Source organism: Mandrillus leucophaeus, unplaced genomic scaffold (assembly GCF_000951045.1).
Source record: "Mandrillus leucophaeus isolate KB7577 unplaced genomic scaffold, Mleu.le_1.0 Scaffold55, whole genome shotgun sequence".
Lineage (NCBI taxonomy): Eukaryota > Metazoa > Chordata > Mammalia > Primates > Cercopithecidae > Mandrillus > Mandrillus leucophaeus.
Genome location: NW_012105919.1, coordinates 3,853,381 through 3,869,001, shown reverse-complemented (window position 1 = coordinate 3,869,001; position 15,621 = coordinate 3,853,381). Strand labels below are relative to the sequence as shown.

The window sequence follows — 15,621 nt, the reverse complement described above, 5'->3', positions numbered from 1 at the left end:
CACTGCCCCTATCATGTTGTCCATCCAGTTTGGCCAAGAAAAACTCATGTTCAAAGTGATGCTGACACAGGGTTTGTGAAAGGCAGAGAGAGAATACAGCCTGAGGTTGTGAGCTGGAATCTTGACTCTCCTCTGCAGACCTGCTGCAGTGCCTCTGCTACCCAATACCCTGTGGATCTATTTCCCCCAATTCAGACCCAGAGGAAGGCAGCTCCTCCCGTCTCCCCTCCTCCCATCAGATCCTCAGGGTAAAGTCACTCACAGGAATCACTCGCTCCAGGCAGATGTTGAAATTCTTCCTCTGGTTGGGCTTCAGTTTCTTGAGGGAGAATCTGGTCTCACCAATAAATTCATTGTGGCCAAATTTGTCCTCATCACAGACAGAGATCCTGCCACCAACACAAGGGGTAGAGAGAGAAACAGGAACAAATATTGAGATCCTGTTGTGTGCCAAGAGCCGCAGCTGATGCTGGTAAGGAATGTGTGATGTACATGGAAATAATATGATTTCCTATTTATTTATTACTGGGCCAAGTACCTTTAATTTCTTCTTTATTGCAGTATAACTGATATGCAGTAAAGCACATAAATTTAGTTTATAGCTTGATGAATTCTTGCATATGCATATACCCATGTAATTCCCACACAGGTCAAGATATAAAACATTCCAGAGACTGAAAGACCCTCAAGATCCTTTCTAGTCACTGCCTTTCTCAAAGATAGCCACTCTCTTGCCTCTGGCCACATGAAGTCATTTGTCTGGTTTTTGACCTTCATATAAATGGAATGATATAATATAGACTCTTTTATGTTGGCTTCTCTTGCTCAAGATAATGTCTGTGAGATGCATCCATGCACAGGAAAACTTATCTTTTTTATCACTGCATAGTATTCCACTGTGTAAATATATCATAATAATTCTGCTGTTGATACAGGTTGTTTCTAGTTTTGAGTTATTATGAATAATGCTGCTATGGAATATTTATGTTCATGTCTTTTGGTATATACATGTACATATTTCTATTGAGTATTTTCCCAGGAGTAGGGTTGCTGGCCATGGACTAGGCATAAGTTTAGCTTCAGTAGAAACTTCAAAACAGTTTTCCAAGGCAGTTCCACCAATTATGTCCCTACCAGCAGTTTATAGAGGTTCTGGTCACTCTTTATTCCCTTTGACTTCAATTATGTTAGTCTCTAATTTTAGCCTTTCTGGATGGGTCATAGTATGTCACTGTAGTTTTAATTTACATTTCCCTGATGACTAAAAAAGTTGAGCCCCTTTTCATATACTTTATGGCCATTTGAGCATCCTCTTTTGCAAAGCCAGGCTAGGAACTTTTCTCATTTAATTTTTCCTCTTTCAAAACAACTGCATTTACCATTTAGAGAAGATACTGGGGCCCAGAAAGATTAAATAACTTTTCCCTAATAAGAGGTGGAACCAGGGTTTGAATCCAGGTCTCCCTGAGTCCTATAGTAATAGATTGTCTTTTGTTATCTACCTGACACAGCATTGAGTAATAGTGGCACAAAATGGGCAGGTCATAAGAAATGTCCCTTAGGACAAGAGTCTCCAACTCCCAGGCCACAGACCAGTACCAGTCTGTGGCCTGTTAGAAACCCGGCTGCAAAGGAGGAGGTAAGCAGAGGTGGGCAAGCACTACCGCTTCAGCTCCGCCTCCTGTCAGATCAGTGGCAGCACTAGATTCTTATAGAAGCATAAACCCTATTGTGAACTGCACATGTGAGGGATCTAGTTTGCACGCTCCTTATGAGAATCTAATGCCGGATGATCCAAGGTGGAACAGTTTCATCCTGTAACCTTCCTTCTCCCTACCCCAGTCCATGGAAAAACTGTCTTCCACAAAACTGTTCCCTGGTGCCGGAAAGATTGGGAACTGCCGCCATAGGAGACGAAAAGGACCAGTCATGGCATGATAATTTATCCTGACATATACTAAGAGAGGAAAGGACTTATTGTCCTCCAGTGGCATGGGAGGCATTCTTGGGGGACAGGAAGGGACTGTAAAGGTACCACACTTCTTGATCACCAACATTAGTTGAACAAATGTTCAAAGTCCTGGAGGGCCCGAACACCCTCGTAGCTGAGTCCTGCACTGTACAACACTGGAGAAGAAACTCGTCTCTACTGAACTGGTTGGGGTGTAAACAATATCATCCTCCTTCAAGGCAATGCATCTCCAAAGACATAAGAGAATAATCACTGCTTTTGACCCTGTCACACCACTTATAGGAATTTACCTCAAATATATAATAAGGCAAGTACAAAAATATTTAACTACAATGGTCCAAAAAACAGAAAGAATAAATGAGATCTAGTATTTGATAGCACAACTGGGTGACTATAGTCAATAATTTAATTGTACATTTAAAAATAGTGAAAAGAGTATAATTCAATTGTTTATAACACAGGGATAAATGCTTGAGGTGATTAAAAAACCCATTTATTTTAACCCATTTAAAAAACTCATGAAACGCGATTATTACACATTGTATGCCTGTATCAAATTATCCTATATACCTCATGAATATTAATATATACTCCTACTATGTACCTACAAAAAACTTAGAAATATATTTAACTACAAAGATGTTTGTCACAATATTGTTTGTAACTATGAAGAAAGCAGAAATAACAAATACTGTACAATGGAGGAACTGCTTAAGAAAATTATGAAATAACCATCAAATGTAATAGTGTACATTAGAGAAAGTGTTGTACTTAGTCATTAGGGAAATTTGAAACCACAACGTAACACCAGTGCACACCTACCAGAAAGGCCAAAATGAAAAAGTGTTGATGAGGCTGTGAAGCAACTGGAACTCCCATGCATGGCTGAAGGGAGTGCACACTGGCACAGCCACTATGGAAAACTGGAAGTTACTACTAAAGCTGGACATACACATATCTTATGGCTCAATCATTACACTTCTAGGTATATATGCAACGGAAATGAGTGCACCTGTGTACCTAGAAACAGCTACTAGAATGTTCCTAGCAGCACTATTTGTAATAGCCCCAAACTGGAAACCACCCAAATAGATCAACAGTAAACTGGATAAATAAAACTACGTTATATTCATGCAATAAAATACTGAATAGCAACAAGAACGATCTACAACTTCACACAATTTAGCTGAATACACAGGTAGAATGTTAAATGAAAGAATATAGATACAAAAGAGCAACGCAATACAATTTCATATATATAAAGTACAAAAGCAGACAAAATTAACTTGTTCTGTTAGATGTTAGGATACTGAATACCCCAGGGGAGTATTCAATAGGAAAGGGCCACAGTGAGGGGCTTCTGCAGCCTAGGAATGTTCCGTTCCTTAAGCCCAGTATGTTCACTATTGTGAGAATTCATCAATCTGTGCACTTATTATATGTGCATTATGCTAAATGAATGTTATGCTGCAACAAAAATATTTACTTAGAATAATGTTGCAGTCAATTTGGAAAGCAGTTTGCATGTCTTGTAAAATTGTTTTGAAAAAATCACATATCCCATGATCCAGTAATAATTCTCCTTGGTTTCTGTCCTAAGGAAACACTCATATGTACACAAGGGAGAATGAAGTTGCTCATTGCAACTTTGTTTGTAGCGGAGAAAAGCTGGAAACAATTTAAATGCCCACGTGTAGGGAATTGGCTAAATAAACTGGTAAACATTTACATAAAAATTTAAAACATGCCAAATAATACTGTACATTGTTTATAGATACATAATTATGAAGTATAAGACATACTTGAGAATGATACCCCAATAATTCAGGATGGTGTTCAGCTCTTGGGAGAGAAGGAAGAGGACAGGACAGGGTGGGATATAGAATATACAAAAGGAGCTTCAACTTGCATAGGAGTGCTTTATTTCTTTAAAAAAATAGCTGATGCAAACACAGCAAAATAGCAAGATTTTTAACAGATCAAGTATTGGGTGGGTTCATGGATGTTTGTTTTAGTATATGCTACACTTTTCTATTCATCTGTAATATTTAAGAATAAGGACATTTAAAAAAATCTGTGATAAATTAATTCTGTAGAATATTCTGAGGCAGTTAAAAATTAGGTAGATTTAAACGTTTTTTCACGGCTATAACACCAAGATATATTGTTAAGAATAAAAGGCAAGTTCCATATATATGTATATCCATTACTTCTAATGGCAAAAACTGCAATTACTTTCACACCAGCCTAATAATTCAACATTGTAGAAGAATATGAAATGGTGGTATCAATGTATTCTTAAGTGATACAGATATATTAATGGGATGATCCATTGTAATAAACATTTTTATAAGCACTCAATTTTATTAGGAAAAAACTTTCACATACACACCCACATATGCACCCACCCCCCACACACACCCTGAATGAACAGATACCAAGATGTTAACAGTGAACAGTTTCAACTTACCTGTATTTTCCAAAATTTCTACCAAAAATATATATCATTTTTTGGTAAAAGTAAACAAGCAAGAAAAAAAATAAACTATGCAGAGATCTTTTTAGAGTGAGGCCCTGAGGGCCTCACCCCAAGTCTCAGTTCCGCCCACCCTGAGTCTTCTCTTCACCTCCCTCTCTGCCCTCTGCCTGGCAGGTACCTGAGGGTCTTCCTTTGCATGTCCTCATCGGTGATGCCGTGATAGACGAGGGTCTCATTCCAGACGGGGTTCCGGGTATTCCGCAGAGTTTTTGTACGAAGCTTGTTGGACTAGAGCCCCAGAGAGATGGATAGAGACACCTACCTCAGTGGGGAGCCAGTTCTGGAACCCCATCGTTTGGGCTGACATGGGGTGGGTGGGTGGTTTTCCCCGTAGGAGTGTCCAGGGGCTTAGTTATTCCCAAATGCATGTTCTCAGGGAGTGGGGGACATCCTCTAGGATCATGGCCACAGAAAAATGGATCAATGCTTGACACTGGGTCCCCTCTCCCTCCATGCACTGAGCCTCCTCCTTGAACTTTCCCTTAAGAAAGCAGAGATGTCTTCCTTTGAGAAGACATCATTTATAGGTCAGGGAGTCCGAAACGAGAGTCACCCATTCCCATTTAGGCAGGGGATATTGGGATGGCTCTCTCTGTTCCCCCCAAATAGTACCGTTCATGCCTAAAATTCCTTAGAGGGGCCAACAGTTTTCATTTTACTCTGAGACAGAGAAGGCTAGAAATACAACTATGCCCAGAAGAGGTGGGCTGGTGACAAATCTCATTCATGCTAACATGCAAATGATTCACATTAGATTCTTCAGCAAAGCAGCTTTGGTTATTAGGAGTGGGTAAAGGAGGGCATCTAGAGGAGAAGCAAACATCACTGGGGAGTGAGGAGGAGCAGGGGCCAAACACTTCATCATTTGACCATGGCCAGGTGACGAACTGTCTTTCCTTGATCCAAAGAAGTGTGAGACAAAGTGTGTGTGTGTGTGTTGAGGGTGGGGGGCGGTGTGCACGTGCGTACATGTGTCCTCTTTTGTCTCATGGAGCATTTGGTACGTGCAGGGGTATTTAACAGGCATTTTCTGAAGATCATTTGACAGATGTACTGTCACCTTTGCCTTTAGGACGTCTATGTCAAATTAACACAAAGCACAAAACAAAACCCAGGCCGCCACACTTCCATTTCCAGCCATGTACTCTGGGTGGGCCAATCCCCAGAGAGGAGAATTCACCCCAGAGCAAAGCAATGCTCAGCCGGTGAGCTGGAGGGGAGAGAAGGGTGGGAGGGCCAGGGCTTCAGAGAATATTCTCCGAAGGGCTTAGTCCTGAAATGTGGAGAGAGTGGCTCATTTCTATTGAGAGATAAGGAGTGTGTGGTTGGGGGTATAAAATGTATGGGGGAGGTGAGCCAGACCCAGCAGTGGGAGAGCTGCTGAAGGTGTTCAAGCAGATGAAGGGCATCATCAGGGCATCTGCTTCTCTTCTGGCATTGGCAGCTCCCCAGATCCCAGGTTTCTGAGTTGGAGAAATGGGCAGAGCCCCTGCCCAAGGGAGAATGACCCCTGGAACATACTTTACTTGCTCTGCAATGGCTTTGCTACTCACAGGATGAGGTGGGGTTGGGGATTTGGGGCAGATAAGGGCTATTTTAGGCTCTGAGCTGAGAACCCTGGGTATCTGCCAGGGCCCATGCACCCGGTTTGCAGAGAAGCCCAGGCCATATGGTACCTTGCTGGCTCCCGGCAGGAGGTGCAGCTTAACGTAGGGATCAGCCAAGCCATTTGAATCCATGGGCTTCAGGCCCTGCAAAAGAAGGAGGCAATAGTGTGAGGGCCTCAGGAGGGCCCAGTGCTCAGCTGTCATCGGCAATGGGCATAGCCCCCTGGCATCTGTCCTGCCTGTTGGTCCACCCTGTGTGCTTCCTTCTCCAAAGAGAGAGAAGGGAAATACAGTATCATGGAAAGAGTGCTGGGACAGGAGACAGGGTTTCAAACCTGGCCATGTCACTTCCTGGCTATGTGACCTTAGGCAAGTTTCTTAACCTATCTGAGCCTCAGTTTCCCCACCTGTCAAATGGGGATGAGAATAGTACCTGCTTCATAAGGTGGTGAGATTTAAATGCAATTCCACCTGCAAAGTGCTAGCATATGATATACACTGGATCAAGGCTGGATTGTTATTGCTAGGATGGGAGGAGATGTCCCAGAAGAGTAAAGGCAAGGTCAGGGGAAGGAGGAGACTCCTACATTCTGGCCCTGACCCCTGCATTATCTTCTGAAACTTCAGTGTCTCCATCCATCAGGGCTGGGATGAGGCTCAGATGAGATACTATAAGGAAGTTTGGGGTAAGTAGAAATTAAGTTGATTTGTTAAAATGAGCAATCTCCAAATTCCTGGGGCTTAGACATACTCTGTCCATCGTCTACGTTCAGACCAGGCAGATGTCCCACCTCTGGGGTCCTGTCATCCCACTGCACAGCACTTATACCATGCACAATTGACCATGAACAACACGGGTGTGAACTGTGTGGGCCCACTTACATGAGGATTTTCTTCCACCTCTGCCACCCCTGAGACAGCAAGAGCACCCCCTCCTCTTCCTTGTCCTCCTCAGCCTACTAACATGAAGACCATGAGGATGAAGACCTTCATGGTGATCCCCTTCCACTTAATGAATAGTAAATACATTTTCTCTTCCTTAGGATGTTCTCAATCAATGTTGAATTTTCTTTCTGCTAGCTTACTTTATTGTAAGAATACAGTACTTAATACCTAAAGTATCCAAAAGATGTGTTCACTGATTGTTTATGTTGTCAGAAAGGCTTCCAAGCAACAGTTGGCTAGTAGTAGTTAAGTTTTTAGGGAATCAAAAGTTATACCATAGATTTTCAGCTGCACAGGGATTAACTGAACTCCCACATTGTTCAAGGTCAACTGTATTGTGTCCAGTGATCTTGGATCTTGTTTCCCCACTTGTTCAATGGGGCTGGCAGTAACCCCTGCTTCATGGGGCTCTTAGAGGATTAAATGAGATCTTGCTGTAAAGATCAGCTCCATCCCCTATGAGCTGTGTGACCTCAGGCTTTAACTTCCTAGACCTGTTTCCCCATCTGTACAATGGGACTATTAAGAATCCCTACCTCAGAAGTTTCTATGAAAAGGAAACAAAATAATGTATGCACTTACTTGACTGCGTTATTGGCGGGGGTGGAGGGGCAGTGTTAAGTGCATCTAAGTGTTTGCCATAGTGACAATAAATAGGTGTCCAATAAATGCTGATGCATACTTGGTGCCCAATAAATGCCGATATATTATAGGTGCCCAATAAATGCTGCTACATAACAGGTGTCCAATAAATGCTGATACATAATCGGTACTCAATAAAGAAGTGACTTGGGCAAAGTAATGTGTTGGTCTAGGAGTTATGTTAAGCATTTTGTACCTCATTTATCATTCAAATTGAGACATTTTAAGAGTGAAAAAGGAAGCACTTAATTATTATGGCAAGGCAACAGGCACAGAAGGGAACTGTCCTGGAAAAACTGGAACATGTGCCCACCACTATCCTTATGGGAGAGACACTACTATTATTCCTGATTTACAAATAGGCACACTGAGACACAGAGGGGTTAAGTCACTTCCCCCAAGTCACACAGCTAGGAATGGTCAGGGCTGGTATCTGAACCCAAGAAGCCTGGTTCCTGAGCCCCTGCTTGTTTTTCTGTGTGGTCCAGGCTTGGGGCTTTGCAGGGGAGGGGTGCAATCCTAGTCAATTACTTTCTGGGGTTTGCACTGGCTTCACCCAGCTTTTTCCCCTGGGGTCTGGAATCAAGTCAGCTCACTCCTCCGGAGCCTGCAGCAAGGCTGTCCCGCCCCCTTGGAAGCCCATTTTAGTGTCCCTGTGTCTCGATTGCTGCTCCAGCGTGACAGCCGCTTCAGCAGAAGGGGCCACAGGCAGACACAGAGATGAGGCCGTTCCATGGATATGTCAGCTGTCGAGCCAGGCTGTCATCTCCTCCCGGGCAGAACCTCCACCATCCCCTCCAGAGACACTGCTGGCCCAGGCAGATAGAGGCCGACTCTGCCCTTGAAGCCTGGCTGCATGTACTCCCAGGAAGTGGCTGCAGATAAGTGAAACCCCTCTGGGACCATCCCTGGAGGAGGAAGGCCTCCCAGAAAGGAATTCGCCTAATTACTGTGACTCTTCTCATCACCGTCACTATCATCGATAGACAAACAACAACAGGAGACAGGCCTGGTTACCCATCCCCATTTGAGTCTCCTAGCTATGCCAGAGTATCCTGAGAGGTCCCCTGCTTGGTCCCCATCACCCACCTTGGCCTTAATGATGGTGCACTGCAGGGAGCTGTTGTCCTGGTCGTAGAGAAGGCTGAATTCCAGGGCACCCAGCGTGGCTGAAGGGAGCAGAGACAGGAACCAAGATAACGAACATTCAGTCACTCAGCAAACATTTCCTGAGCACTTACTATGTGCCCAGGCTGGGCTATGAATTGAGACTACAGAAGAGAGGAAAACTCAGTTTTTGCTGTGAGTACCTCATCTTGGTAGACCCTGCACTACCTTAGAGCGCTCAGGACATCTGTGATCATTTCATCATCTGTGCACTTGCCTAGGTAATACCTTTCTGTCCTGATAGATTGAGAACCCCATGAGGGCAATAGCTGGGATTATCTTGTTGACTGCTGTGTCCAACACACGGCCCATAGTCGTAGGTGCTCACTTATTTGCTGAAGGGATAAATGAGTCTCAGCATTTGCTGTTCCCTCTGCCTGGAATGCTCTCCCTCTAGATCCTTACATGGCTTTCTCAGCCTAAATGTCACCTCCTCAGAGAAGCCCTCCTTGATCACTCTCTAAAGTAGCTACCATCATAGTCACTCAATGTTTTTTATTTCCTTTATGGTGCTCTGTCTCCACTTGAAATGCATTCATTGGTATGTTAACTGTCTCTGTTCACTTGAATGTAAGCTTCAGGAGAATAGCTGGCATGTCTATCTTTTTATTTTCCCATGATATCCCCAGCATCTAGAACAGTTTGAGGCACTTAGTACATGCTCAATAAACCCTTGTTAAATATAGAGATGAGTGAGTGTGTGAAGAGTACAGGGTATGGAGACAGGTTTGTAATAAACTACCGGGATAAGTTAAAAACAGGGACAGACATGAGGCTGGGAGGACTCATGTATGCTTGGTGGGTTGGGGACATTTAAGGCTGATGGAAGGAGCAGTACCCAATTTTCCAGAGAAAGACCAGGATGAGGGAAAGCAGAAGGGTGCATAGACAGGGCATTTTCAGAGCAGAACCAGCCTGTGGCTGACAAGGTGGGTGGACTCCTCTCACTTCTTTCTCCTGAGACCACAGACCCATGACCCATGGGAGAGCACAGGGCACGAAGGGGGACAGCTGATCTTCCATGCAGGCCTGGCCTCTGATCTGCTACAGCTGTGTGATTGGCCACCAGCCCCTCCTTGCACTGACAGGATGTGCTTGGACAAGTCCCTCAACCTCTCGGAGCCTCATCTCTCAATCTGTAAAATGGGAGTCATAAAAGCAACTATGCCCAGCCTCGTAGGGAAGATTAAATGGGCAAATGCACAGAGTACACTCAGAATAGTGCCCAGCACAAAACAAGTGCCCAACACGTGTTGGCTTTTATTACCTCTGATGTCCATAACGCATAATAACAATTCCTCGTGTGTGTTTAGCCTTAGGTAATAATGATTTCCATTTTATGAAGCACCTTCCCAGAAGGTATCTCGGTTTATCTGTCCCTTAGCCCAGGGGGAGGTGGTGCTGTGCTTTTCATCTTACAGTGAGGAGAAATGACATGTCAGGTCAAGGCCATGTTGCTGGTCACAGCCTTTGATCTGGTCCTTCTGTGTGGATCCAGTTTTTCCACTTGATCAGAAACAATTAGTAATGTCCCTACCTACCAACATATATTGGATGCAGACACTTGCCAGTTCTGCCTCCCCCCAGCTCACAAAGGCTGCCCCAGGCACACCGGGTGGGGGTGGGGGTGTTGAGGGGAAATGTTACTGGTGTGTGTGTGTGTGTGTGTGTCTGTGTGCATCCCTGGGACTTGGGGCCTGGTTGGGCTAAGTACACTGTAGGCATTTTAAAAGGATGCAAAAGAAAATGCCCAGTAAATTTGAAATAATGATTAATAAATTACTTTCAGAAGATACACATTAAAGAGTTTTAAAAACTGTTAAAATATGCATTCACATCTAGGACCAAAACTACTGAGTTATATAATAATTCTGTGTTTAACATCTTGAGGAACTAGTAGACTGAACATCGAGAATATAGTTAATGCCACCGATTGAGGTCTTTAAAATGATTTAAATGGTACCATTGATGTTATTTGTATTTCACCACAATAAAAAATACATGTAGCACTTAATCTTTAGGAAGCTGATATTTTGTGAATTTAGAAACACAAATCTGCACTTCTATCACTTGGTTAATATGTTTATTAGGTCTGGCATCTTAGGGGTCTGGGGATAGACAGGGCTGTCCCTGAGCCATTCCTGTTTTTCTGGGCTTGGCTTCTGACGTGATTTTTCCAAGATACCTCTCCCTTAGGCACCACCTACTTGCTTCATCCGAATCGTAGCTGTTGGCTTCCTCCTCCTCCTCCTCTGGGGGTGGCGGCTGGCGGGCTGCGGCAGGCTGGGGGGCAGCTGCAGATGCCTGGGAATAGGGCCCGGAGGGGTGGCTCATTCGGTCCTCTCTGGCTCCAACTGCTGGGTAGCCCCCAACTCCCCCTGTTCTCTCCTCTCGGGGTGGGGCAGCGGTCCCGGGGTCGCTCGGAGCCACCTCTGCAGGGAGATAAGGACAGGAAACATGCAGCTGAGTCCCTGTTTCATAACAGCAGCACCTAGGGACATTTTCAAAAGATGCAGATTCCCGGCTCCAGCCAGAATCGGTGGACATGCAGTGGGGCCTTGGGATCTGTGTTTGACAATAAGCCCCTCAGGCTGATTCAGATGCAGGCAAAACAGACCTCGTGGGGGTACAAATCAATGGTGTGGACTCTGGAGCCCAGACAGCCTGGGTTTGAATCTTGCCGTGTGACCTGCAGCAAATTACTTAATGTCTCTGAGCCTCAGTTTCTTTATCTGTAAAATGGAAATTACAATATCTGAAGCTCCTCAAATAATAGTATTTTTTTTTAATGAACGAATATAAGTGCAGCACTTAAAACAGTGCCTGGTGCCTGAGAAAGCAAAAAGTGTCTCGTAGCTATGACTGATACATATGATGGCGATGTATATCGATGATATATGTTAACAGTAATCACTGTTGCTCAGTGTGGGCTTAGTATATTCCAGGCAACCCACCAAGGTTTTCTATGTATTAGTTTGTTTAAACCCCCCAACAATTCTGTGAGGTAAGTCCTAGTATTATTCCCATTTTATAAATAAGGAAACTGAGGCTCAGGGAAGCTAAGTAACTTGCCCAAAGTCACATAGCCAGGAAGTGAAGGGGCAGGGATTTGAACCCAGGTAGTCTATGCTCTAAACTATACATGTTGGCATTTCTATCTAGCTAATCTTAGTACGGACTATCTAGAGTTTTAGACTCGGGAGCCTGTTCAGATCTCATCCAACAGGTCTCAGGGTACAGGCTGAGTCAAGTTCTGCAGCTGCCTGCTCTCTCTCAGGGAGGTAGGGGAGAGGTGGCCACTTGGGCAGGCATGGGAGGAAGCAGATACTCGCCTGGCTTCTGATCTGGAAAGCGTCCTGCTGGCCCAGGACCCGGTCTGCTGCCTCCTGGGGTCCCTGAGCAGAGAGAAGAGAGAAAGAGAGATGCAGCAGAGGGGGTGGCATCATTTGGGGGTTCACCTTTTTCTTTTCATTTCACAGGGGTGGACACAGGCCCAAAGGCAGAAAGGTACCCGAGGCTGCAGGAACAGTCCCACCGGGAGGGGAGCTTTTGGATTTAGAAAGGCCTGGATCCAAGCCCCAGTGCTGTGGGAACTTCCTGAGCCTTGACTTGCTGCTCTGTGAAATGGGGGTGTTGGTCTTTGAGGTGGGAAACACTGGTGAATGAGGCGCCATCACTTTCTGCACTGGGTGGGTAAGATGCTCCCCACCTCCTCCTCCTGCTCCCTGCCCAGCTTCTTGACCCAGGGGATTACTCGTTCTAAGGGTCTTAGAAGAGCTTAGGATTTAGTTGTGGCTGCAGCTTTGCAGAAAACCCAGCATGCTTTGCAAGCTGGTATAGGGGTCACAGCCCAGTGACAGCCTGGGCAGGTGCTAGCAGGCAAGTGGCAGGTACCTGGCTGCCCAGGCTGAGGTGGTGCTGGGCTCTGCACTGAGCCTGGGGCAGGTCTGGAGGCCTGGACTGAGTTGGCCCGTCTCAAACCTGCAGAGGAAAAAAGAGAAAACAGCCATTGTGTGTCACACACACACACAGCAGAAAGTAGCTTGGGACTGCTCAGCTGGTGTGGGGTGAGCCCCTTGGACTTTCGCTGGAGGCAGCTCCTCACTCGCTCAGCTCTTTCTGACTCTTCTGCCTTCGGTGTGTTCTTTCCTCTCAATCCTCAGATGTTAAAAAGCACAGGTTCTATAATCCTCCTTCCACTTGTGTGACCTTGCTCAAGTGACCTGTCCTCTCTGGGCCTCAGTTTCCTCACCTGGTATATGGAGATAATCACTGAGCTGATAGAGCTGTGGGGAAGATACAATGATACAAACAGGCACTGCTCAGAACAGTACTTGGCATGTACTAAAGACTCGACACATGTCGGGTGGTGAGATTATTTTATTATTATTGAAAGAATGTGTCTCTATCTTCATATGGACTTGGCTTTGCCTTCCTGCTGTTTCCTAAATGGGCTGTGTGACCTTGGGCTGGTCACTCGCTCTCTCTGAACCTTAGATGCCTCATGGAGGCAACAGTTCCACTTAACTCATAATAGTAATGAATTAACATTTATTTAGTGCTTGCCATATGCCAGGAACTTTACATATAAGAACTTCTTTAATTTCTACACTAATAACCACTAATAACCTTATGGGATGGGGCCTTATTGTCTCCATTTTACAGATGGGGAAACTGAGGTGCAGAGAAGTTACTGAGCTCATCTAATGTCTCTTGGCTGGTTAGTGCAGAGCCAGGGTTTGAATGCTGGCAGTTGGTCTCTGGAGTCTGTGCCAGAGACCCTCACATGCTGTTGCTTCCCAGAGAGAGACTGAATGGAATAATGCGTGCAGCAGCTTCTGGTACCCAGAAGGTGTGATGTTCTGGGAAGAAAGCCCTGCCTTCTCTTACTTCACGGGGCTAGATGCCGTCTTTCCTGAATCCAGCACTTTTGGCTGGATGGATGCTTGAATACACATAACAGAGGATGCTTTACCACCTCTACCTGGGAGCTTATGAGTCACCAAGTCCTGTCCCAGGTTCCTACATTAGCACTGCCATTTGTTTGTTCATTTGAGGCCTCGTTCATTTGTTCGTTCATTCATTCACTCATTCATTCATTCATTCAACAAGCATCCACTGGGTATCTACCAAGTGCCAATCCCTGGGCTAAGATGGACAAAACACCATCTTATACCCTCCAGGAGTGCACAGCCCAGTCACAGGAAGGAGACAGACACTGAAATGATGAGTTTATGAGGCAACAATAGCCAACAGTCATTGAGTTCTTCAAATGCACCCCTCATGGGGTACATGAACCATCACCCCATGGAAGCTTCACAACTCAATGCCATGCATGGTATTGTGTTTCCCACTTTGCAGTTGAGGTAGTGGGGGTTAAATATGCCCAAGGTCACATAACCAGGAAGCCCCTAAGGTAGGACTTCTGTCCAAGTCTATCTCAGATCTTGTTGAATGTATAAATGACACCTGAAGTCCATCAACAATAGAATAAGCTACTCCAAGAGGAAAGGAGTCCCCCCTTACAGAGAGTATGTGGGTGATCAAACCCCTTTCAGAATCCTCTGAAGGGATTTCCACACTGTGTGTGAGGGAGGACCCTGAGATTCCAGGATTAAGCCCTGGAACAAGGGAGTTTTACTGATAATTTGTTTTACTGAGCTGCTCTCAGTCCCTCAAGTGGAACTTATAACAGACCAGCTAGGAGCATTGGCTCTGCACGTGAACTGCCTGGGTTAAACACCAGCCCTGCTATTACTTTTATGTGAGCTTGAGATTGTTTTAGCCTCTCTTTGCTGCATCTATTATGTGAAGACGACTACAATAGTACCTATCCAAAAAGAGTTGTTGATTGGATCAATATGGCTCATGCAAAGGGTTTAATCACATACGTGGCAGAGAGTAGATGCTCAATAAGTTTAAGTTGCTATTATGATTATTAATTCAAATATGGAAGCACTTGAGAGCCTATAATCAACTAGGAATCTTAGTATAGGCTGGAAAATGATAGGAAAGAGATAAAATTATGGTAGATGCTCCAAATATTTGGAAACATAACAAATTAATGGAGAGAGACATGTCCCTGGTATTATGAGGGAAAGAGATTCAGGCTATAATGCTTTAGACAGTGGTAAGTCCTGCATTAGGGCTGTGTCTCACTACCCTGGGAGTTCAGAGAAGGTAGCAGCTAACCCAGCTCAAGGTGGAGCAGGTGCATGCTAGAAGCTAGACCGGGGGAACATTTACATTGACTCCTGAGGGACAGGGGATTCAAATCCAGTTCAGAAATGTCCTATGACCGTCTTTGTCTTCAGAAGACAAAATAATATTGACGCTAAAAGCAGGATTTGATATGCAGAAATTAACTCGAAATGGATCAAAGACCCAAACATAAGGGCTAAAACTATAAAACTCTTCAAAGAAAACATAAAGGAACTTCTTCAGGATCTTAGATTAGGCAATGATTTCTTAGATACGACACTAAAAACATAGGCAAGAAAAGAAAAAAAAAGATAAACCGTGCTTCATCAAAATAAAATTTTCTGTGCATCAAATGACACTATAAAAGAGTGAAAAAACAACCCATGAAATAAGAGAAAAATGTGTAAATTATATATCTGATAAGATATTAATATCCAGAATACATAAAGAACTTCTAAGACTCAACAACAAAAGACAAACTATCCAATTTAAAATGTGTTCAAAGGACTTGAATAGCTGTCTCTCCAGGGAAAATACACAAATGTCCA

At 44.4% G+C, this 15,621-nt stretch overlaps 1 protein-coding gene across 3 annotated transcripts in view; it reads right to left on the bottom strand.

Moving 5' to 3' along the window:
• Window positions 1-15,621, bottom strand: part of RPH3A (rabphilin 3A) — a 348,495-nt gene that overhangs the window by 13,231 nt on the left and 319,643 nt on the right. For all 3 annotated transcript variants that reach the window (XM_011997906.1, XM_011997904.1, XM_011997907.1), the window contains 7 exons: window positions 12,767-12,853; window positions 12,205-12,267; window positions 11,080-11,304; window positions 8,795-8,874; window positions 6,188-6,262; window positions 4,630-4,739; window positions 263-389 (listed from right to left, as the gene is read on the bottom strand). In XM_011997906.1, the coding sequence (XP_011853296.1) occupies window positions 263-389; window positions 4,630-4,739; window positions 6,188-6,262; window positions 8,795-8,874; window positions 11,080-11,304; window positions 12,205-12,267; window positions 12,767-12,853 (767 nt within the window). The remainder of the gene's footprint in view (window positions 1-262; window positions 390-4,629; window positions 4,740-6,187; window positions 6,263-8,794; window positions 8,875-11,079; window positions 11,305-12,204; window positions 12,268-12,766; window positions 12,854-15,621) is intronic.